The sequence below is a fragment of the Gossypium arboreum genome, chromosome 11 (genome assembly GCF_025698485.1).
Source record: "Gossypium arboreum isolate Shixiya-1 chromosome 11, ASM2569848v2, whole genome shotgun sequence".
NCBI lineage: Eukaryota > Viridiplantae > Streptophyta > Magnoliopsida > Malvales > Malvaceae > Gossypium > Gossypium arboreum.
In genome coordinates, this window is record NC_069080.1 from 30,524,310 (window position 1) to 30,548,490 (window position 24,181).

General features: G+C 36.6%; 1 protein-coding gene across 1 annotated transcript; it reads right to left on the minus strand.

The window, feature by feature from the left end:
- Positions 1-377: 377 nt before the first annotated feature.
- Positions 378-3,689, minus strand: LOC108457745 (L-ascorbate oxidase homolog). The gene is made up of 9 exons (XM_017756869.2): positions 3,561-3,689; positions 3,317-3,456; positions 3,096-3,205; positions 2,455-2,725; positions 2,254-2,350; positions 1,747-2,092; positions 1,268-1,633; positions 1,103-1,181; positions 378-822 (listed from the first exon to the last, which is right to left on the minus strand). The coding sequence occupies exons 2-9, from the start codon at positions 3,452-3,454 to the stop codon at positions 619-621; spliced, it is 1,611 nt and encodes a 536-aa protein (XP_017612358.1). The 5' UTR covers positions 3,455-3,456; positions 3,561-3,689; the 3' UTR covers positions 378-618.
- Positions 3,690-24,181: the final 20,492 nt, after the last annotated feature.

The following is a 24,181-nucleotide window of genomic DNA, read 5'->3' on the forward strand; positions in this document are numbered from 1 at the left end:
CATGATCAATATGAATAGAGTATGACATATGACGGTTGAATTGCTAAAATATTAATCATGTAAAAAATTACGGAAGGTATAATTTTACAATGGATCTCTCTCGTTTTATTAATCTCATATTTTATAAAAGTGTTAAATTTATATAACTTTTATTAGTGTATAAAAATTATATAAAAATCAACTGGAAGACATGAGTTTGAACGCATTAAAATATATTTATCCTCTTATTTGAAAAAAAAACTAGTAATTATATAGAAAATAGAAAGAGATTATAAATAACTCTGATAATTATATAGAAAATATAAATATAATAATGAATATTTGGTAAGTTGATATATATATATATATATATATATATATAATTGCACACCTAATACTTAAGAAAATGATTAATTTTACAAAACCTCATAATTTTAACTCTGTTTGCAGAAAACGAATTGAAGAGATAATAAAGTAATAACTACGGTATAGATAATTTTACTCTATTGCTTTCTAAGATATACAAATGAATAAAGGCGAAACATTTCAATCCAATTTCTTCTCTCTCAATCTATTTTATCAGCAGTCAAACTCTGATGACTGGTAACAGATAATAGCCATTAGGGCCATACTGGCTGGCTAAGGGTGGCGCCCAACTGCTTTACCGCAGAGTAAGACATTAGAAGGAATGTCGTATTCGTTAGCAAGACTCCGAACAGGATTCCAGACTCTCAGATAAAATTGTTGCCCCAGATATTGCCTTTCCCATGATGCAGACCTCATGTTCCACATACCCTGGTTGTCCAGGGACACCAATATGGCTGTCCATGAATTTGGATACACCTGCCGAAACGAAAGCATCAGTAGCAGGAAAGGATTGTTTATGAAGATGGCCTAAATAGGTATTATCTTCGAATTGTTCTTAACATGCTAAAATGCCAATTGCAATTATGGTCAATGCGTTACAAGAGGAAAAGGACATTGGTTTGATCAAAAGTTGTATGGCATTTCTAATGTGGGTAAAATTTGAAACATTTGTTACATAATACAGAAATTTAATAGGCATAAACTGCTAGCAATGCTCAACAACAACAGTTGTTTTCGGTTCTTGAGGTGGCATTACCTGAGTTGTGTGTCTCGTAAGAGCATCAACTAGATTGTAGGTTCTTCTTTTCTTTGGAGTCCACTGTCCAGAGCCGAAACTGTATGCATTGTAGTATTAGAAATGGTAAGAACATATTCAGCAAGAGAAATGAAATAGAACAACTAACAGGGCACTGTGACTCACCCAACAACCCAAAAATCATAACCGTCAAGATGCCAAGATTGCATGGTGTTTTCGTTGTTCTGAAAGACAACTTCCAGAAAATCATGGAGATTAGTTGGCATAACGGAGGTAGCAACAGTTGCGGCAACACCTGAAGGAACGCCTTGAACGGCATTCATGCTAAAAATTCCCGGAATATTAAAGTAATCAGCGAGCTTCAGAGGGGTATCCGCATTAACATAGGAGACACCATTCACTGCATACCGCAGCTTTCCATTAATATAAGATACTGAGTTGGCCAAGACAATCGTCTTGGTTGGTGTAATCTTCCCATAATGGAATGAGCCCTGAGGATTAGGCCTCGCTGCATTAGATGTCAAATTCCACCTTCAAGGAAATGAAGAAAAGAAAAATCAGATAAGATCATTTTTTATCCAAGTTCAAGAATGAAGTGCTGCATCAAACACAAGAAGCCAATAAGATCTTCCGTCAACTAGTACCTATATATTCTTGCCTGCTGCATTGACCAATGATATTTGTAAGCAGGAGCAGCTGGTAGCGGTCCAGAAACTGGGGTTTGCGAGTTTGCATAGTGCAACACCGCAGTTGCAGTGAGAACGGTCCTTGTAAATCTTGTGGATGCAACAATGTAGTAGTCCTTTGGTGGTTGATTCAAGGTTACTAAGACAGTCACGGATTGTCCCACATGCACATCAAGAGAGTCATATAAGTTCTGAATTACATGAGAGCCTTCGACCTCAACCAACTTCATCGAATGGCCCTGAATCCTGAAGTTCAGTGAGGTGGACAATCCAACATTTGAGATTCTGAACATGTAAGTTTTGCCTGAAACACCACAAATAAAACTTATTCAGTAAAGGCATGATTCCCTTTTGGAAAATGTAGGAGGAATCTTCATTTAATCGTATTGAATAAATTAATCTAAATGCAATGAATTATAAGCAATTAAACGTGATAGGAAATAGGAATACTAAGTTATGGATGACCTTGTTCTCCAGTAAAGGTGGTTTTAGTCTGCCCATTTATAAGGACTCCATGGGGAAAGGGAAGAGATTTTCCAGAGTCCAAAGTTTGCTGCAGTGCCTGTAAAAAACAAAACAATTATATTATGAGTGAAGTATACATGGCAGGGAAAAACTTGGTGCATGGCAAGAAAATCTTAACAAAAGAGAAGTGTGAAAACTAACCTTGTGGCTGGTCTTGTACCAGTCACCAATAAGTAAAGTGAAATCTCCATCAGGATTTGCATAAGGAATTGGGATCACACTTCTATGGTATATATTGAGTGCTCCAAATCCTCCAGCAGCTCTATGCATTAGAGTTGATGGGAAATATGTGTAGGACCCAATCTGATCCTTGGCTTGGAACTTGTAGGTATAGTTTGAGTTTGGAGGGATAGGGCAATTGGTTCCCAACACTCCATCCTGCCATGAGTTTTTCCTTTGCTTTACGCCATTCCTGTTGTGATCAGACCAATCCCTCATTTATCATTGAAAAAATGGCATGATTCTATATGGCATAATCAGGTGAACACAGGAAAACAACGGAAATTCAGGGTTTAAAGTTGCAAAAAGAATCAAGTCATTTTTAAGCGGCCATCAAACGTTACTGCAGAAAAACACAGACGTTTCCTGGTCTGGAAGTTTCATCTTTCATTGTTATGTTCAACAAAACTGAGATGAAGTTAAAATTTACAGGGAAGAAGAAGACAAGTAACAATTTTAGAGATATCCATTGATAATTTCTTAGTTGAGGTTGTGAAAAACAGCAAGAATGAAAGTATATAAATCAGAAGAGCCAATGTGAGATAAGGGTATGAGAGACCCACCATGTCAACAAGAAAGGCTGATCAAGCTTGTTAATGAGATTCAAGATAATGTTGTTATTAGTCACCACATCAAGTTTTGGCCCAGGAAACTGATTATTGATAAGGATAACCTTGCAAAAAAAACACACAACTTTTTAGAACCCCAAAATCAGATCCACATCAATAGCCTTTACTTTCAACATTCCAAAAAAAAAAAAAACAGATTCCCTATAAATATATACCTGCTGGGGAAATCCAAGAATAGAACGAGTGCCATAAGTGACAGTCCAAGTGTAATACAAGTATGGATCTTCAGCATTGACCAGGGAAACAGCCAAAACTCCAATAATCAAATGAAGCTTCATCACTGGTTTTCCCATATCTGAACGTCACTCATAAATAAACCATTGGTTAGTTACCAAAACCAACTACAGAACTTGATAGAATTGTGATACCAAAGCATCTTTGACTAAGAGAGTAACTTACCTGTTTCGGGACTCCCTGGAAAGGAAAGTAAAGCTATTTTGAGGACACAATCTAAACAAAGAGGTACGTAGTTTTTATAAGAACCGGGGCAGGAAAAAGCTACTCTAGGTAGTGGTCCATTCTTTTTTATTTATTTATGGAACTAACAAAAAAGAAAAAGGAATTTATTGTTAGTTGATGAGGTAAAGGCTGTCGCGGTTAACTAATATTCGGCGCATTCCACGCGTTTTCCGCGTTATGATAATTGCTTCCACCTAAAGCTTATAATCCACTCATTCACTCTTTCCTTCACTAAAATATATTTATAAATTGCCTCCTGCTATCCCGCCATTGATTAGAGCTTTTTCTTGGTTGCTTCCTTTTCTTTTCACCCTTAAATTAAAATGGAATTGGATAAAGAAAGGGGTTTGGATGTCTATCACTGCCCCTTTTGTTCTCCATTTTTTGAAAATTGAGAGCTTTGTTTTCACACAACTTTGTTTCCATTAACACAGCATTTATATTAGAAAATGAAAAGAAAAAGGAAGAGCCAAAATCTATTGAAACCCGACATCTCTACTAAAACTGTAAAAATAAAATGTGGCATTGGATTATAATAAATTTATTAGACAGTTGAGTTTTGTAGGTTTTTTTTTTTTTTTTTAGTTTTTGTGACAGTTTCACATGCATACATACAGAAAGCAAGTGGTCCTCATTCTCACCACTCCTATCATAAATATTGTAGCTTTGGGTTGGATCTGAGAGGGACAGTCTATAAATCCCTTTGTTTATCATATAGTTGGGCAATAATATAATGGAGAAAGTTGGGGGAAATGGAATCCATGCTTCTAGCAAGTCAAATGAAAGCCTGATTTGTTTCTTTGCAGGATTTCTTAAACTTAGCTGGCCTGCCTGTTTCTTTTAAACCTTAATTTCAACATATTACTTTAATTTAATAATCAAAATACTATATTTCTTTTCCTGTGGGAGATGTAAATTCAAATGATAAGCCTAAGTCAACTAATTCTTTACTTACCTAATTCTACATTATTATTATTAATTTATCGATAATGTGATAATTATTTAAGAATGTTATCAGTGAAATTTAAAAGAGTGGAATAATTTTCTTAAAATAATATAAGCAAAAATGTTCATAAATTTTATAATTTTGAAACTCAATGCACAAATTCAAATGATAGCCGAATAAACTTCTCAAATTACTAGAAAGAAATGGAAATCAGTTATGTACATTCAAGGAAATGAAATTAAAGTTGGTGAATCAAAATTGTTTAGTCTTGTAAGTTGTAATTATAACTGTTGACTATATAAAAGCAGGGGAGGGCCTACTGGACTGAATGTGAATAAGGAGTTGTCACGTGAGCTGTTGGCAAATGGATTTGATGAACATTTGACCCCACCGCCACCGCAACCGCCTGGCCACAGCCACCGGTGGTGGGATGAGGTGGGACTTGGGGAGGGAACCGCACAGATTTCCACTGACACATCGATTCGCTCAATCATCAAAAAACATAGAAACCCTCGCATTTGCCGTAAAATTGAAGCAAACTAAATGAAAGATGATGACATTTGGCTTCCCCAAACCCTAAGATTTACCACTAGTTATTTTATACTTAAATGCCTAACCTTTAAAATAAACCCACTTTATCAAGATTTATCGAAATCTTATTTATTTATTTAGTTGGATCAATTTCACTCACAAAAATTGTCTCAAGTCAAATGATACGGTTGGCATTTGAAGAAGATAAATAATCAAAGAGAAGAAGGAAGAAGAGAGAAATGAGGAAGACAGAGTCAGAAAACAGATTTCTAATCTCATAACTGCTTTCCTAGCTTGATTGATGGCTAAATAGAAAATTAATGGTTCGAATGCAGCCGGTAACTAAACAGCTTGATATGCACCGTTTCATTAAACGGTTCCTTAGTTTAAAACGCCCCGTTTTGGACAATACTCATTCCACCCCACCATTACACCAATAGTCACTCAATTTTGGGCAGCTGACAAAACAGTCACTCAGGTTTCAATTTAGTCACTCAACTTTTGAAAAATAATAAATCAGTCCTTTTAACCATTTTCCGTTACAGACGTAACGAAAAAGTGACATGGCATTTAACTGTGGGCTAGTTGTAATTTGAACAGCCCCATTTAAGAGCTCTGGGTAGTAGAAGAATAAGAAAAGAAATGGAGAAAAGAAAAAGAGGAGAAGAAGAGAAAATGGAATGAGTTTTATACCAGCGATTCCTAGGGGTCAAAATCTAGGAACTCAAATACAACTACGCTTCCACGACACCAATGCCTCCATGGCCAATGCCCTTCGTAGCATCGTGATTACTGAGGTTCCCACCATAGCCATCAATCTCGTCAAATCAAAGTTAACTCTTCTATCCTCAACGACAAGTTCATTGCCCATCGACTTGATCTAATCCCTCTCACTAGCCAACGCACCATGTCTGGTCTATATTAACCTTCTTATTGGAAAAAGGTTAATTGCATTCATGGGTTGTTTTTGCTTGAAGAAAGTTATAAACAAATCTGCGTATAAAGATCCAACCATTCTTGCATCTAAAACACCTTGTGAGCTGGTCTTGAATATATTTTGTTGATTCTATTATCTAGGTATTTAATTTAATTGTCTAAGTGCCAAGAAAAAAAATATTATTTCTTATAATTCAACAGTTACTGTGAATGAAGTAAAAGCTCTTTATTGACAATGGTCTTATTCACAAGGTAGTGGTGTTTTTACCTTTTTACACCATTTTCTTTGACTTTAACATTTATTTCTCAGAAAAAAAAATTTGTTTAAACAGGAGGGATTCCAACATGAAGTTGTTAGAAAAAACAGTAAGCAAAATCTTTTTTACAGATAGAGGGAGTAAGAAAATGCTAAGGGTACGAAAAAACTTGTGTTGATTTATCATTGAAACCTTTTATGCTACCACTTTTTTTCTTGCAATTATATTTGCTTGAAATGTCAGTTTTCTCATTCGGTTGAAGCATAAGGAATGTAACGCCCCAATTTTCGGGAATTCTGTGAATATTGGCAAAATTTCATGCTTTGATTTTTGTCATTTGTGAGTGAAATTATGAAATAAGACCTATGTGAAAATGTTTGAAAATGCTATAGGGTAATTTGTAGTGGCCAAATAAATCGGAGTGCAAAATAGGAGGATTTGCATGTCAAACCTCCCATTTTACATGAAGTGGCAGGCCATCATGTTGTTGAAGACAATATGTGCACTTGATATCCATAATTTATGGTACAAATTGATAAAAATTGATAATGGGTTAGGTAAATGTTCCATGATAATGGGTTAGGTAAATGTTCCATGATAGGCATTTCATGTCTTTTGTATTAAAGAATTAAATGGATGAAATATGAAATTTTATTAAAAGAAAAAGGGGTGAAAAGAACAAAGTTTTGTCCATCTTTGTTCATCATAGCCGAAAGTTAGAGAAGAGAAAGGAGAGGAGAAAGCTCTTGAATGTTCGGTCACTTGGGGAAGAAAATTGAAGGTAAGTTCATGGTAGTTTGCTTCTATCTTAATGTTCATGAGTTCTTCTTAATTCTGCCTTAACTCTTGAAGCATATTTTGGTTTTGGGGTGTGTTGTGAGCATTTGGTCATGAATTAAAATGAAGGAAATGGTTGTTGTTTCATGTTCTTTTGATGAAAAATGGAAGATAGGTGAAGTTGAGCCAAACAAATGATCATGCATGTGCCTTAGATGCTAAAGGGAAAAATCGGCTAACATGTTGTGCTTTAAAATGATGAAATGGAGATTATGCTTAAGTAAAAATCATAGATATGTGATGGTTGATTGGTGATATACATGTTTAAATAACATGCATGGAAGATAGGTGTGTGAAAGAGTGATTTGCTAATAAATCTGCTTTTGGACAGCAGCAGTAACGTGACTTTGGAAAATCACCATAAATTGTGGGAGATGAATTAGAAGCTGAATAAATTATGTAATTAAAGCTTAATGAGTCTAGTTGCAAATGAAATAAATGAGAACATATTTTGAATTCTGTACAATGAGAAATTTGATTCGTAATGAAGAGTGGTCAGATTAGTCAAACAGTGAAACATGGGAAACTTTGAGAAAAATCTGGTATTGATTGGCTAAACCAAAAATTCTGAAAATTTTATGGATAGAAGATATATAAGTCTATTTTCAGGGAAAATTAACGGCACTTGATTTGGAGTTTCTAGCTTCAGTTATAAATTATTTAGTGACTGTTGCTCAGGAAGAGAGCTTGCAGTGAAATTATGATTATGTGGTAAACATTGACAAAAATTTGTTAATGAGTTGCTTATTGATTTCTTATAAGCTTACTATGACCTGTAGGTGTGGTTGGCCGAATATTGTAAGGGGTTAATACGTAGTTTGTATTTGAATAGTTAGATTAACATGTTAGTAATCCAATTGTAGGCGGTTCATGTGTGGATCTTGTCAGCATATCGTCGCAAACAGGTGTGTAACTAACACCCTCTTTCTTAGTCTAGATCGGCAAAAGCCGAAAAGCCAAAATGCTGAAAATCGGTATTTTGTAGATTTGTGAGTGTGCGAATGCTCGTGAGGTAAATCGATTAATGTTTTTGGTAAGCTGCAATGTTTGGACTACAAAGTGCATGATTTCCGTGCCCTCGATATTTTTGGGCTTAATGGGCCAAAATTGGAATGATGGGCCAACTGCCCAATTCAGTAAGAACCCTCAGTAGTGATTACATTAGTATGTGAAAGGTAGGAATATGCATGAAAAACCCTAAAATAGATAAATTACTGAAATACCTTTAAAAGTGGAAATTTTACAATTTTACCCCTAGGAGATAAATTACCGAAGTACCCCTAGAGTTAAATTGACCTAAATGCATATTTGACTGTTGTTATTTACTGTATGCCATGTTGTTATTATCTGATGCATGGGACTGGGATATTGACGGAGGAAGTACTGAAAGTGACTTGTCCACGTCATCAAGGCTTTACCTCAATTTATCGTTAAGCGAGCAAAGAAGGTCAAGAATGAAATGTTGAAATGTTTGGGTGGGTTGAGCTATTCCCCACATGGAGTGTATGGCTAGTAAGGGTGGAGTGTAGTGGTTGGTGGGTTGAGTAGTCTCCCTAAATGGGCTTGTATATGTTATTGATGTTGTATGTATTTTGAAATGGGCCTATGGGCCATACTGTTATCTGAATAAGAGGCTAAGGCCCAGTTTATTGTAATCTGAAAAGGGCTCTGGCCCAGTATCACTGTTACCTAAATAGGCTTAGGCCCAATGGGCTTGAGCTGACTTGGGCTTTGAATGGGTTTTCCTTACACACTGAGTTTCCCCAAATTCACCACTTCTTTAACCTTGCAGGTGAGCCTTGATGTGGGTGACTTAGAGCCGGAGGGGATTCAGAGTGGCCATGGTGAATACTTTTGGGTTTGAAAAAGAGACTGGTTTTCTTAAGTTATTTTTAATTACTATTTAATTTTTGGGTTGTAATAAGGCCATTTTAACTTTATTTTCTTCTTTGATTTTCGGGATTATATTATTTTAAACAACTTTAAATTGATGGATAATAATTCAAATGGGCTAGACTTAGGGCGTGATTTCAAAACGATACTTATTTTTTTTAAAATAACACGACGTCACAAATACTCGATTTACCAAAGATAACCACTCAAAGAAATTTCAACTTGTTATAACCAAGTGTGGCAATGGATGTAGACATGTCTAGGATTGGATCCAATCGAGAGCTTGGTACTAAGCGACCTTCATGGCTCACCTCCTCATTATGGATACCTACCGGTGCCCACTTCCATTCACTTGGTTAGTTTAACAAAAGTCGGCTTTTAAAACACTAAAAAGGGAACACGGGTTTTTGACTTCAATGTGGCACGTCAGATTCAGCCTTAACGTCTGGGCCGAGTTTGGGGGTGCTACATTTAGTGGTAACAGAGCCCAGTTGCAACAACTCAGCTGTGGATCGGGTCTAAAAAGGGTTTTCAAAACTTTATGCCAAAAAAAAAGAAAGAGGGTATTTTTGGAAAAACTTGACTTTTGAAAATTTCCTGTTTAAAGGAGATAATCTCCGAACTTGTTTTTTTTAACACAAATGTTTGGAAAATGGATTTCAAAAAGCCTAAATCTTTTGAGTTTATCTGCAAACCGATGAGGTGGCACACTGAATCCCCAACACCAAGGTTTGTAAGTACTATTACATTTTATATCTTGAATCTGATCTTGTAGTTAGTACTAAACCTTAGAGATAGTACTATAGATAATATAGCATAAAGGCTCTGGCCGAGGATCGTAGGGTAAACTAAGCCCTAGGAAACTGAGACAGTAGCTAAACTGTGGTTACGCGAGAACAACTTTAAAACCTTATCTGCTAATAAGATATTCTGTAATAAACAGTGGAAACAGTAAACTAACTGCATAAAATTCGTAATCAGATAAATCGATATGAGTGCGAGAGCTACTCGGGGAAGAGGCCGTGGTCGAAGCCGAGGTAGTACTCAAGCTGGATCTTCGTCTTCTGAACACATACCCGCTAGAGTAGCACGACCACTACCGGTGGATGAGAATGGGCCGTATGATCGGGCCGCGGCGGATGACGCTCTGTCCCAGGCCATGTTAAGAGTTTTGGAAAGGGTGGCCGGAGCTAATATCGGGCCCATAAATAGGGGGTCCATTTCTGAGCGACTCCGGGCCAACGGAGTGGAAGTTTTTAGGGGTGCATCTGGAGTAGCCCCAAATGTGGCTGAGTACTGGCTGGAAGCCATGAAGTGGATTATGGATGACTTGGACTGCTCAGTAGAGCAAAAGTTAAAAGGAGCAGTATCCTTACTACGGGACGAGGCATATCAGTGGTGGATCACTGTGAGAGAGGGTACCCCAGCTAAGAGGGTAACTTGGGAGTTGTTTAAGCAGTCCTTCAAGGCAAAGTATGTCGGAGCTAGCTATGTGGATGCGCGAAAGAAGGAATTCCTGGACCTGACCCAGGGTGGTAAGACCGTTACTGAATATGAGCCAGAGTTTCTGCGGTTGAGCCGGTATGCTAATGGTATTGTCTCTACCGAATACGAGCGCAGTGTTCGCTTTGAGGATGGCCTCAGGGATGAGCTAAGGGTACTCATAGCTCCGCAAAGAGAGCGCGATTTTGCTGCACTGGTAGAAAAGGCTAAGATAGCCGAAGAGGTGAAGCAAGCTGAACGAAGGAACCACGATAGGGATCGGAATCGCCAGAGAGATCTTTGGACCAACTGGTGCCGCAAACCGGAATGTTAAGAGAGCTAGGATGGAGGAACCGTTCGGCGGTTCCAGTGAACCTTTGTTAGACCACAAGCTTATGGAGATTGTGGTAGAATACATCTGGGGGAATGTTGGAAACGTTCTGGAGCTTGTCTTCGTTGTGGATCAAAGGAACATAAGATTAGGGATTATCCTAAAAGGCCAGTTCAGGCTCAAGTGGTTGAACAAAGGGCTGTGCAACCTGTGCAAACAGCGCGAGGTGGACCGTCGCTGTCAAGAGGTCATGGCCGAGGTCGCGGTGGCAATGGCCATGGACGTGGGGCACCTGGCAAGGGTACTATTAACACTGAGGCTCGTCAGCCAACTTTGGTAAATGCTACTCGTCGCCGCAATGAGGGTGGCCTTTTGACGTCATAAGCGGAATGCGTTTTTTGTTTCTAGCATGTCAGATATCGCCTTGGTGGATGTTGGATCTACTCATTCCTATGTTGCATATACCATATCTGGGTAGTTGGGTGTGCACTCTGAGGAGATTGTGAGTGGGGTATCTGTACTAAGTCCTTTGGGTCACTCGGTTAGGGTAGACAAACTGTATAGGGATGTACCATTAGAAACTCAATGTAAGATTTTCCCTAGAGATCTGATGGAGTTACCGTTCGGAGAGTTTGATCTCATTTTGGGAATGGACTAGCTTGTTAAGCATAAAGCGACTCTGGATTGTGCTGCTAAACGAATAGTGTTAAATACTACAAAGGATGAGGAGGTTATGGTGATAGGTAAGTGAAGGGATTATTTGTCCAATGTGGTGTCGGCATTAAGAGCCGAAAAGTGGATTCGGAAAGGTTGTGAGGTCTATTTGGCATTTGTAAGTCAGTCAGAAGAGGAGGGACTGACAGTGGCTAAGGTTAGGACCGTAAAGAAGTTCCAAGATGTTTTTCCGAAGGAGCTTCCAGGATTGCCTCTAAACCGAGAAGTTGAGTTTGGAATAGATTTGTTGCCGGGAATGGCGCCTGTGTCCATCGCACCGTATAGGATAGCACCGAAGGAGTTAGTGGAGTTAAAGGCTCAAATTCAAGAGTTGTTGGATAGGGGCTTCATTAGGCCAAGTGTGTCTCCATGGGGAGCACCGGTGCTATTTGTGAAGAAAAAAGATGGGACAATGCGCATGTGCATCGATTACCGCCAGTTGAACAAACTGACGATAAAGAACAAATACCCTCTGCCAAGGATTGATGATTTATTTGACCAACTTAGAGGAGCTTCGGTATTTTCCAAGATTGACCTTCGATCTGGATACCATCAGTTAAGGGTAAAGGAAGTAGATATTCATAAGACAACATTCAGGACTCGATATGGTCATTACGAGTTCCTAGTTATGCCGTTTGGGCTGATGAACGCACCTGCCGCTTTCATGGATCTGATGAATCGAGTGTTCCAACCTTACTTGGAGCGATTCATGGTAGTTTTCATCGATGATATTCTGGCATACTCAGAAACCGAGGAGAAACATGAGGAGCATCTACGTATTGTGCTACAAGTACTGAGAGAGAAGGAACTGTATGCAAAGTTTAGTAAGTGTGAATTTTGGTTGCGAGAAGTGGCTTTTTTAGGTCATGTGGTTTCTGCTGAAGGAATTAGAGTGGATCCTCGAAAAGTTTAGGAAGTTCTGGGATGGAAGCCACCAAAATCAGTATCGAAAATTCAAAGTTTTTTGGGTTTGACAGGCTATTACCGAAGGTTAGTAGAAGGATTTTCTCTGATTGCTGCACCATTGACGAAACTATTAAGGAAAGGGGTAGCATTTGTCTGGACTGAGAGTCAGCAAAAAGCTTTTGACCATTTGAAAAAGGTATTGACTAAAGCACCAGTGTTGATTCAACCGGAGTCTGAGAATGACTTCACTGTGTATAACGATGCGTCACATGTGGGGTTAGGATGTGTACTGATGCAAGAGGGTAAGGTGGTCGCTTATGCTTCGCGGCAGCTTAAGTCTCATGAAGCGAACTACCCTACACACGACTTAGAGCTAGCAGCAGTGATCTTCGCGTTGAAAATCTGGAGATATTACTTATATGGAGAAAAGTGTATCATATACAAGGACCATAAGAGCCTAAAGTATCTGTTAACTCAGAAGGAGTTAAACCTTAGGCAACGAAGATGGGTAGAGTTGCTTAAGGATTACGACTGTTCGATTGAGTACCACCCAGGTAAGGCTAACGTGGTGGCTGATGCGTTGAGTCGAAGGGTTGTTTCTGATTTGAGAGCCTTGTTTGCATGTTTGAGTCTGTTTGATGATAGAAGTCTGTTAACAGAATTGCAAGTGAGGCCTATTTGGACTGAGCAGATTAAAGAAAAATAGTTGAAGGATAACTCGTTGGTTCTTGGTTTGACAAGTTGAGAAGGGTGAGAATGAGGATTTTGGACCTGAATATGAAGGAGTTTTATGCTTCGAGGAAGAATTTGTGTTCCGAAGGACTCTGACTTGAGACAGTCAATATTGAAGGAAGCTCATGGGGGACTTTGTGCCATGCATCCTAGAGGGAATAAGTTGTATCACGACTTGCAAGAACTGTACTGGTGGCCTGGGCTTAAATGAGAAGTAACGGAGTTCGTGGGGAAATGTCTGACATGCCAGAAAATGAAACCTGAACATTAATTTCCTTCTGGATTACTGCAACCGGTGAAAATTCCATTGTGGAAGTGGGAGAGAGTCACTATGGACTTTGTGAGTGGGCTACCTTTGACACCCACCAAGAAAGATTCTATGTGGTAGTGGTGGATAGGTTAACAAAATATGCCCATTTCATACCAGTTCGTACTGATTACTCCTTGCAAAAGTTGGCTAGGTTGTATGTGGCAGAGATAGTGCGACTACATGGAGTGCCAGCGTCGATTATTTCCGACCGAGACCCTAGGTTTACATCTCGGTTTTGGAAGAAGTTGTTGGAGGCATTGGGTACACGTTTGGATTTCAGTACTGCCTTTCACCCACAGACAGATGGACAGTCGGAGAGGGTTATTCAGATTTTGGAGGATATGTTAAGAGGTTGTATCATCGATTTTCGTGAGAGTTGGGAGGACTACTTGCCATTGGCGGAGTTTGCATACAATAATGACTACCAAGCAAGTATTTAGATGGCTCCATATGAGGCACTTTATGGGCGGAGATGTAAATGCGCCCACGTGTTGGACGAGTTGGGTGAATGACAAGTGCTTGGACCGGAGTTGGTGGCGAATCTTGAAAGTAAGGTTAAGTTGATAAGAGATCGATTAAAAGAGGCATCTGATAGACAGAAGTCATATGCGGACCTAAAGCGCAAAGAGATAGAGTTCGCGGTTGGGGATATAGTTTTCTTAAAGGTTTCACCTTGGAAGAGGATCTTGAGATTCGGCAAGAAACCCAAATTGAGTCCGCAGTTTATAGGGCCTTATCGAGTTCTTAAGCGGGTAGGGCCAGTAGCGTATCAGTTAGAGTTACCACCAGAGTTAGACAAAATCCATGACGTCTTTTATGTGTCTATGTTAAGACGATATCGATCGGATCCTCACATGTTGTGCCAGTGGAGGAGATTGAAGTAAGGACTGATTTGACCTTTGAAGAAGAACCCATACAAATTTTAGATCGAGAGGTTAAAGTTCTAAGAAGGAAGCCGGTTCCGTTGGTAAAAGTACTGTGGCGTAATCATGGAAGGGAAGAAGCTACTTGGGAATTAGAAGAGACTATGCGTCAACAATACCCTCAACTATTTGAATCAGGTAAATTTCGAGGTCGAAATTTCTTTAAGGGGGTAGAGTTGTAACGCCCCAATTTTCGGGAATTCTATGAATATTGGAAAAATTTCATGCTTTGATTTTTGTCATTTGTGAGTGAAATTATGAAATAGGACCTATGTGAAAATGTTTGAAAATGCTATAGGCTAATTTGTAGTGGCCAAATAAATAGGAGTGCAAAATAGGAGGATTTGCATGTCAAACCTCCCATTTTACATGACGTGGCCGGCCATCATGTTGTTGAAGATAATATGTGCACTTGATATCCATAATTTATGGTACAAATTGATAAAAATTGATAATGGGTTAGGTAAATGTTCCATGATGGGCATTTCATGTCTTTTGTATTAAAGAATTAAATGGATGAAATATGAAATTTTATTAAAAGAAAAAAGGGTGAAAAGAACAAAGTTTTGTCCATCTTTGTTCATCATAGCCGAAAGTTAGAGAAGAAAAAGGAGAGGAGAAAGCTCTTGAATGTTCGGTCACTTGGGGAAGAAAATTGAAGGTAAGTTCATGGTAGTTGTCGAAACCATTTTTTTGAAAAAACGCGGGGATCGACTTTGTTTGAAAATGGAAATTAAAACGGGAGTCGCCACTGATCTTTATTAGGTGTGATCGGATCACCCTTGCTTTAATAAAACGTTTTAGTTTATTGAAACGATGTTTTGGTCCATGAAATTCAAGAGAACAAGTTCGGGAGTCGGTTACGTGCGAGGAAGGATTAGCACCCCCGACACGCCCAAAAATTGGTACCGAATTGATTATTTAGTGTCTTAATGTCGAAAATTGAAAATCGGGAATGGATTTGAAATACGATCTTTTCTATTAATATTGATTTTAAAATTCTTGAATTTGCTCAAAACGATTGCTAAAGACTTCCTCGTCTCAAGATATCGAAGCATCACATCCCGTTAGTTAGGACACAATACCATGAACTCTCGAGCACAAGTTTGTCTTTAATTTTAATTGGAAATCCGTGTATTTCAAAACTCAAAAGGATATTTAGCTATTTAGAACCAACAAGAGAACCGAAACCCCGTAAGTTAGGGCACAATTCTTCGATGTTCCAAAATGCGAAACATTGCCTTACTTTAAAATTTTTTGAATAGTAGCGAATTTGATACTTAAACAACGTGTTATTCGTTTGGATTCACATAAAACAATTTATTGGATGAATGTAACGAGGTTTGATTTATGGGGTGATGATATGAAATAAAGTATAGTGCGACATAGAACAATGATTCACGCATAAAATATTCCACAAGCGCATGGCAATAATATGAACACGAGTAAGCAGATTAATGTACATGCAATAGCGATAATTTCACAACATACATTATTTAACATTAAACTTGATAAACATAGAAATGAAGCATAGTATAAAAGAACTTCACATAAATATATATAAAGAAATGTATAAAGAGTTTAAAATAAAACATATGAAAATTTGAAAATAAATGATCCATAAAAGAAAGTTCAAGAATAAACATTCTATAAATTTAAAATAATAAGCAACTTAAAAGTAATATATAAAAAGGGTTTAGAATAAATAAAAAGCAACGTGAAATAATTAATATATACATAATAATTCAAAATGTCATGGAAAAAAATTTTAAATAAACAATGTAGAACAATTTAAAATAACTAATAAAGAGGGTTTAAAATAAATAATATATAAAATAGTTTAACTACATAATGTATATAAATTTAAAATAAATAATATGTAAAAGTTTAAAATAAATAATGTATATAAAAGAAAATCATAAAGTAAATAATATACAAAATAATTTAAAGTAATATATAATAAAACCGTTTAAAGTAGCTAATTAAGAAAATATACTAGTAACCTAAAATAATAATAACAATTTGAAAAGAATACCATAAATCATTTTAAATAAATGGTTCCTAAAATAACTTTAAGAGAATTAATATATATATATAAAGATCTAAAGCAATATATATATATATATATATAATTGTTTAAATACATGTTTTTCTAAAGAATAAATAAACAAAATATGCCAAATAGTTTGACATTAGAAGGTTTATGACCAAATTAAAAACAAAATTAAATTAAAGGGACAAATTTAAAAGAGAAAGGACCCGAATGGAATGCATGCAAAGAAAGAGGGACTTATAAGGAGAATATCCCCGCCCTTATACACTTTATATTATGCAGAACCAAAATGCGACTAGTGTAAAATCCATGGGGCCAAATTAAAGCGCAAAATTAAGAGCCAAAGGGGGTGTTGAAAGCAGGTAGTAAAACTGAAGGACCCATAGTGCAAATGCCTCACTTTTGCCTTGAAAACAACTCTGTCGTTTCATGTTTTTTATTAAGGCCAATTTTTATTTTTATTTTTATTTTTTTGCATTCTTTTTTCTTTTAGAAAGAAACAGAGAGTTCTTTTAACTCTCTTCCTCTCCATTTTCCTTTGGCCAAAGGGTCACGACCGTCCGTTGCACCACCACACCACCATCAAATCCGGTGACCGGTGATGCGCAAGAAGGGACCTTTAGCCCCCTTTTGAACAGATCCGAGGATGAACCCCTCCATGCCCGCGAAAATCGAAAGAAAAAGGCCCACTTTCACTCCTTTCATGCCCAATTCCGATCTTGGAAAGAAACTTCCAACGACGGGCCACGAGGTAACTCAGGTGAGCCTTTCCTTTTTCTTTTATTCTTTATGCCCACTTTTGTTTAATAGATTTGTAAGTACAGATAAAAAAGAAATTGAAAAGGAATTGAAACGAAATGAAAAAAACAGAGAAGATAAACTCGAATATCAACCTTTTGTATATATTTTTTTGATTGCTGGTGTTCGTTCTTTTTTTTTTCTTTTTTTTTACAAAATTTCTCCCTTCGATTTTATAACCGATTACAATAACAATAAAAAAATGCTCCCATTCCTCTATTGCGGCTGCTGTTTTTGTTGTTCATGTTTGCAGGGTTTGGGTGTGTCAGACGCATGGAGGGAGCATATGCCGGTGGTGGTGCGCGAGGCGGCTATTGGTTGGCCGAGTGTCTCTTTGAGGCTTGAGGGCATTCTGCTTTTTTTCTCTTCTTTGCAGGGGGCTAGGATTTGGGCTTTAGGGTTTGTATTTAATTGGGTTTGGTCTTTTAGTTTGGGTCGGGCATAATTGGGCTTGTACAGTAGTTTGCTTCTATCTTGATGTTCATGAGTTCTTCTTAATTCTACCTTAACTCTTGAAGCATATTTTGGTTTTTGGGTGTGTTGTGAGCATTTGGTCATGAATTAAAATGAAGGAAATGGTTGTTGTTTCATGTTCTTTTGATGAAAAATGGAAGATAGGTGAAGTTGAGCCAAACAAATGATCATGCATGTGCCTTAGATGCTAAAGGGAAAAATCGGCTAACATGTTGTGCTTTAAAATGATGAAATGAAGATTATGCTTAACTAAAAATCATAGATATGTGATGATTGATTGGTGATATACATGTTTAAATAACATGCATGCAATATAGGTGTGTGAAAGAGTGATTTGGTAATAAATCTGCTTGGGACAGCAGCAGTAATGTGATTTTGGAAAATCACCATAAATTGTGGGAGATGAATTAGAAGCTGAATAAATTATGTAATTAAAGATTATTGAGTCTAGTTGCAAATGAAATAAACGAGAACATATTTTGAATTCTGTACAATGAGAAATTTGATTCGTAATGAAGAGTGGTCAGATTAGTCAAACAGTGAAACATGGGAAACTTTGAGAAAAATCTGGTATTGATTGGCTAAACCAAAAATTCTGAAAATTTTATGGACAGAAGATATATGAGTTTATTTTCAGGGAAAATTAACAGCACTTGATTTGAAGTTTCGTAGCTCCAGTTATAAATGATTTAGTGACTGTTGCTCAGGAAGACAACTTGCAGTGAAATTATGATTATGTGGTAAACATTGACAAAAATTTGTTAATGAGTTGCTTATTGATTTCTTATAAGCTTACTATGACCTGTAGGTGTGGTTGGCCGAATATTGTAAGGGGTTAATACGTAGTTTGTATTTGAATAGTTAGATTAACGTGTTAGTAATCCAATTGTAGGTAGTTCGTGTGTGGAACTCGTCAGCATATCGTCGCAAACATGTGTGTAACTAACACCCTCTTTCTTAGTCTAGATCGGTAAAAGCCGAAAAGCCGAAATACCAAAAACCGGTATTTTGTAGATTTGTGAGTGTGCGAATGCTCGTGAGGTAAATCGATTAATGTTTTCGGTAAGCTGCAATGTTTGGACTGCAAAGTGCATGATTTCTGTGCCCTCGATATTTTTGGGCTTAATGGGCCAAAATTGGAATGATGGGCCAACGAGCCCAATTCGGTAAGAACCCTCGGTAGTGACTCTGTTAGTACGTGAAAGGTAGGAATATGCATGAAAAACCCTAAAATAGATAAATTACTGAAATGCCTTTAAAAGTGGAAAATTTACAATTTTACCCCTAGAAGATAAATTACCGAAATACCCCTAGGGTTAAATTGACCTAAATGCATATTTGACTGTTGTTATTTACTGCATGCTATGTTGTTATTATCTGATGCATGGGACTGGGATATTGACGGAGGAAGTCTTGAAAGTGGCTTGTCCACGTCTTGAAGGCTTTGCCTCAATTCTTTGATAATCGAGTGCAAAGGTCAAGCTGTGGAGTGTTGGTGGGTGGGTTGAGCTATTCCCCACATGGAGTGTATGGCTAGTACGGGTGGAGTGTAGTGGTTAGTGGGTTGAGTAGTCTCCCTAAATGGGCTTGTATATGTTATTGATGTTGCATGTATTTTGAAATAGGCCTATGGGCCATACTGTTATCTGAATAAGGGGCTAAGGCCCAGTTTATTGTAATCTGAAAAGGGCTCTGACCCAATATCACTGTTACCTGAATGGGCTTAGGCCCAATGGGCTTGAGCTGACTTGGGCTTTGAATGGGTTTTCCTTACATACTGAGTTTCCCCAAACTCACCCCTTCTTTAACCCTATAGGTGAGCCTTGATGTGGGTGACTTGGAGCCGGAGGAGATTCAGAGTGACCATGGTGAATACTTTTGGGTTTGAAAAAGAGACTGGTTTTCTTAAGTTATTTTTAATTACTATTTAATTTTTGGGTTGTAATAAGGTAATTTTAACTTTATTTTCTTCTTTGATTTTCTGGGATTATATTATTTTAAATAACTTTAAATTGATGGATAATAATTCAAATGGGCTAGACTTAGGGCGTGATTTCAAAACGATACTTGTTTTTTTTTTAAATAACACGACGTCACGAATACTCGATTTACCAAAGATAACCACTCAAAGAAATTTCAACTTGTTATAACCAAGTGTGGCAATGGATGTGGACATGTCTAGGATTGGATCCAGTCGGAGAGCTTGGTACTTAAGCAACCTTCATGGCTCACCTCCTCTGTTATGGATACCTACCTGGTGCCTAGCTTCCATTCACTTGGTTAGTTTAACAAAAGTCAGCTTTTAAAACACTAAAAAGGGAACACGGGTTTTTGACTTCAATGTGGCACGTCAGATTCGGCCTTAATGTCTGGGCCGGGTTTGGGGGTGCTACAAGGAAAGTGAAGCATAAGGAGGAAAAACAGTAGAGAAGACCAAATCAGTAGAAAAGGAAAAGTTGAAGCATAAGGAGGATAAGGGGGAGAAACATAAAGAGAAGGTTAACGAAAAATAGAGGATAGTGAAATTGGAGAAATAAAGAGTAAAGAGGAGAAAAAGAAAGAGAAGAAGGAGAAGATGCACAATGATGAAGAAGATGATTAGAACACAGAAAAAAAAAAGAAAAAAGACAAGAAGGCTAAGATAAAGATGAAGAAAGAAGGAAAACATGAGGATAAAGAGGTGGAAATGTAACAGCTTAAAATTTCAGTAGTGTCGGAACAGTGATTCGAGATCACTAAATCCGACAATTGGGATTAGGAAATTAAAATAAAATAATATTTAAAAGTGAGAGAGATGTTAGAAATATTTTAAATAGGTGAAATTAAAATTTAATGAGAAATTATTAAATAAATTAAGTTGAAAACGAGGATCGAGATATCGATCTCGTAAAACCAAGCCAAAAATATTTTTGTAAATATTTATGGAGTGTTAGTAATATGATGGTAAAATTTTGTTAGAAAATTTTATCCTTTGAGTGGTTAATTAAATAAAAAGGACTAAATTGTAAAGGTGTAAAACTTGTGAAAGTGATTAAATAGCTTAAGTGTCTAATGAGGAAGGACCTAAAGAGAAAATTTTCCCAAGTGAGATATTTTGGCGGCAATAGTTGAGAAAAAGTCAAGAAATTAATGAAATAAGGGAAAAATTGGAATATTGCTAAGATGAACTAAATAAAGTTAGGACTAAATTGGAATTATCTAGGTTTTTCTTCATTTTTCTTCTTTCTCATTAGCTAAAAATGCCATAGGAGGCCTGGAATAAGCTGGTTTTTCATATTTTTGCATCATGTGAGTTTAATTCTTGCTTTTTCTTTATAATTTTTGTGTTTTTAAGACTTTTACAACTAGGTCCTACTATTAAAGTCATTTGTTTTTTATTCTATGAGTGAAATTGAAAGCTTCCATGAATAATTTCTGTAATTTTATGATTATTTAGCATGGATTTGAAGTTTTAATCTTATTATATGATGATTTACTAAGCAATTTTAGTGGAAATTAATTTTTAGGACCTAATTGTGAAAAAGTTTTGAATTAAGGTCTAATGATGAAATTATGATTTACAAAGGTTATGAAGTAGTTTAAAGTAATAGAATAAAGTGTTAATTGAGAAAAATTAGTTCAATTGAAGGGTTAATTGAGCAGGACTAAATTGTAAAAATTGTAAATTTTGGGGTAAAAGTAAAATTTCAAAAATTAAAGTGCATAAGCTGTAAATTAGAGTAGAATTTGAATAAATACTAATGAATAAATGGAAAAATTTTATATTCTAGATTAAGAAATCGAGGATAAACGAAGAAAAGAGAAAATTCCGGAATAGTTCTAAAAATCTCTACAACTACTGCAAATTGTTCTGGGTAAGTTCGTACAATGTTATTTTATGAATGGTGATTAATATTTATGTATGTTAATTGTTGAAAATAAGTAAATTATGTATAAAAGTTACGAAATCAAACTGAGTATTTCGGAGGAACGGAACGTAGGAAATGAGTACGATCGTTCAGTGAAAAAGATGAATTGACAGTAAATTACCCAAGTAAACCGAGATTTAGCATTTATTGCGAATTCTCATGTTTGCTTTTTGTTTAGCTCTTATGAGCTTCCATTAACTCATATGAGTTTCAGTTAACCCTTTTGGGGTTTGATTCGATTCGATGAGCTTGATTAGCCTCCAAGCTTAGTTTAGCACTTGTGTGCTTGATTAACCTTCTAAGCCCGTTTAACACTTGTGTGCTTTAGTTAGCCTTCGGGCTTCCGTTTAGCACTTATGTGCTTCAGCTAGACTTCGGGCTTCAAATCACGATGTACTCAAATCCGTAAGTAGTTCCTTGAATGGACAAGTTGGTAAGTTGTAAAAGTAACGTGTGGAAAAAGAAATATTAATGGGAGGGTCAGAGGATCGGATCATCACGCTAAAGTCACACTATCTCGATTTTCTGGTAGATTTTGTTATAAATACTTTAAATGGTTTTATATGGCATGTATAAGAGCTTATATGACTATGTTTTGTTTTAACTCATGAATATATTAGTTAAGTTAATATAAGTTGATATATGATATGAATGGAAATTAACTAAGATGTTTAAATACTACTTGAAAGTATGAATAGATATAACGTTATATAAAATAAGAACTAGTGATATTGTCATGAAATGGATGTGATTTGGATGAAGATTGTATTTATTGAGTTATTGTTTGTGTTGAATTGGTTGCAAATTTGAAATTGCAGGGAAGGTCAGATGTTTTTAAAGAGGTTATATTGAGTTTTTTTTAAAATAATAATAATAATAATAATAATAATAATAATAATATAAAAAAAAGTAATTATATTACGAAAAATTTTCGGAGTACTTGAATAAGTCCCTATTCATTTATAATACGTGATTTAGGCCTCGAGGGTTCATAAAAGAGACTTAATGATTTAATTTTAATATGTTTGTTGTTTATTCATGAATTATTTGTCAATTAACCAATATGTTCGGTAATGCCTCGTAACCCTATTCCGACTACGATTTGAGGTTAGGGGGTGTTATAGGAAAAAAGAAGATGAAGAGAAAGAAGAGAAGAAGAAGAAAAAAGAAAAGAAGCATAAGGAGAAAGAGGTTGAGGGAGAAGAAGATGAAGCGAAAAATGAGAAGAAAAAAAACAAAGACCTAAAGAACGAAAAAAGTAAAACCAATCATTTTTCTTTTCTTTTTGACCCTTTGACTACTCGTCTAATGTGGCAAGTTAACTGGCCGTATCAACAAGTTAACTAGGCAAGTTATCTATCCTGTTAAGCATCTAACAAAAATGTTAATTAGTGACTGATTTGTCACTTTTCAATAACATTAGTGATTGATTTGTTATTTTTCGAAAGTTAAGTGACTGAATTGAAACATGAGTGACTATTTTGTCAGCTACCCCAAAGTTGAGTGACTGTTAGTGTAATTTACACTAAAATTAACTAAAATAAATAGATATTCAAACGATGTGACTGTTGTTTGATTTTCTCATTTGTTCCATAACAATTGCTTCCTTTTCGAACTAGATTATTGTCCTCAAGGATCAAAAGTTTGATATTGCTGTTGAAGTTCCTATAAATTCTCCCAGGTTGAATCCTCAAGAAATGTGTTGGTCCACTGAACTAAAACTTCAGTAGCAGCATGATCACCTTTTCTCACCATTCTTCTATCAAGGATTCTTAATGGTTTCTTGTTGAAAGCTCCATCAGTACCCACTAAAGGCAACAGAGGTGAATTAAAGGGCTAACCAATGTGTTTCTTAAGTTGGGACACATGAAAAGTGGGATGAATGCAAGATCCTACTGGCAAAGCTAGCCCGTATGCAGCTGGGCCAACCTTAGCCTCCACTATGAAGGGTCCAAAGTACTTGGGAGAAAGTTTTTGGTTCCTTATCTTCCTTATAGTGGTGTTGTCAATATTGTTGTAGTCTCAGATACACCAAGTCACCAACATCAAATTCATGATCAGATCTTTTCCTGTTAGCTAGTTGTTTCATTCTTTTTTAGGCTCTTTTTAGATAAAATTGGATGAACTTCCTAATTGCTTCCCGATTCTGAAGACTGCGATCAGCTTAAGCCACAAGAGATGAGCCAGCTAAATAAGGTAAATAGAGTGGAAGACTTTGACCATAGAGTGCCTCATAGGGAGTTGTTTGTATTGCTAAATGATAGGTGGTGTTATACCACCATTCTACCGAAGGTAACCATAGTAACTATTCTCCTGGACACTCACCAGCCACACACCTCAAATACCCCTCTAAACATTTGTTTAAGACTTTAGTTTGGCCATCTATTTGGGGATGGTAAGCTGTGGATTAGTGCAATCGAGTACCAAGCTGCTTGAATAGTTCCAGCCAGAAGTTGCTCACAAAAATTGTCTCGACCAGAAACAATTGATTATGGAATACCATGTAACTTGTAAACCTACACCAAATATT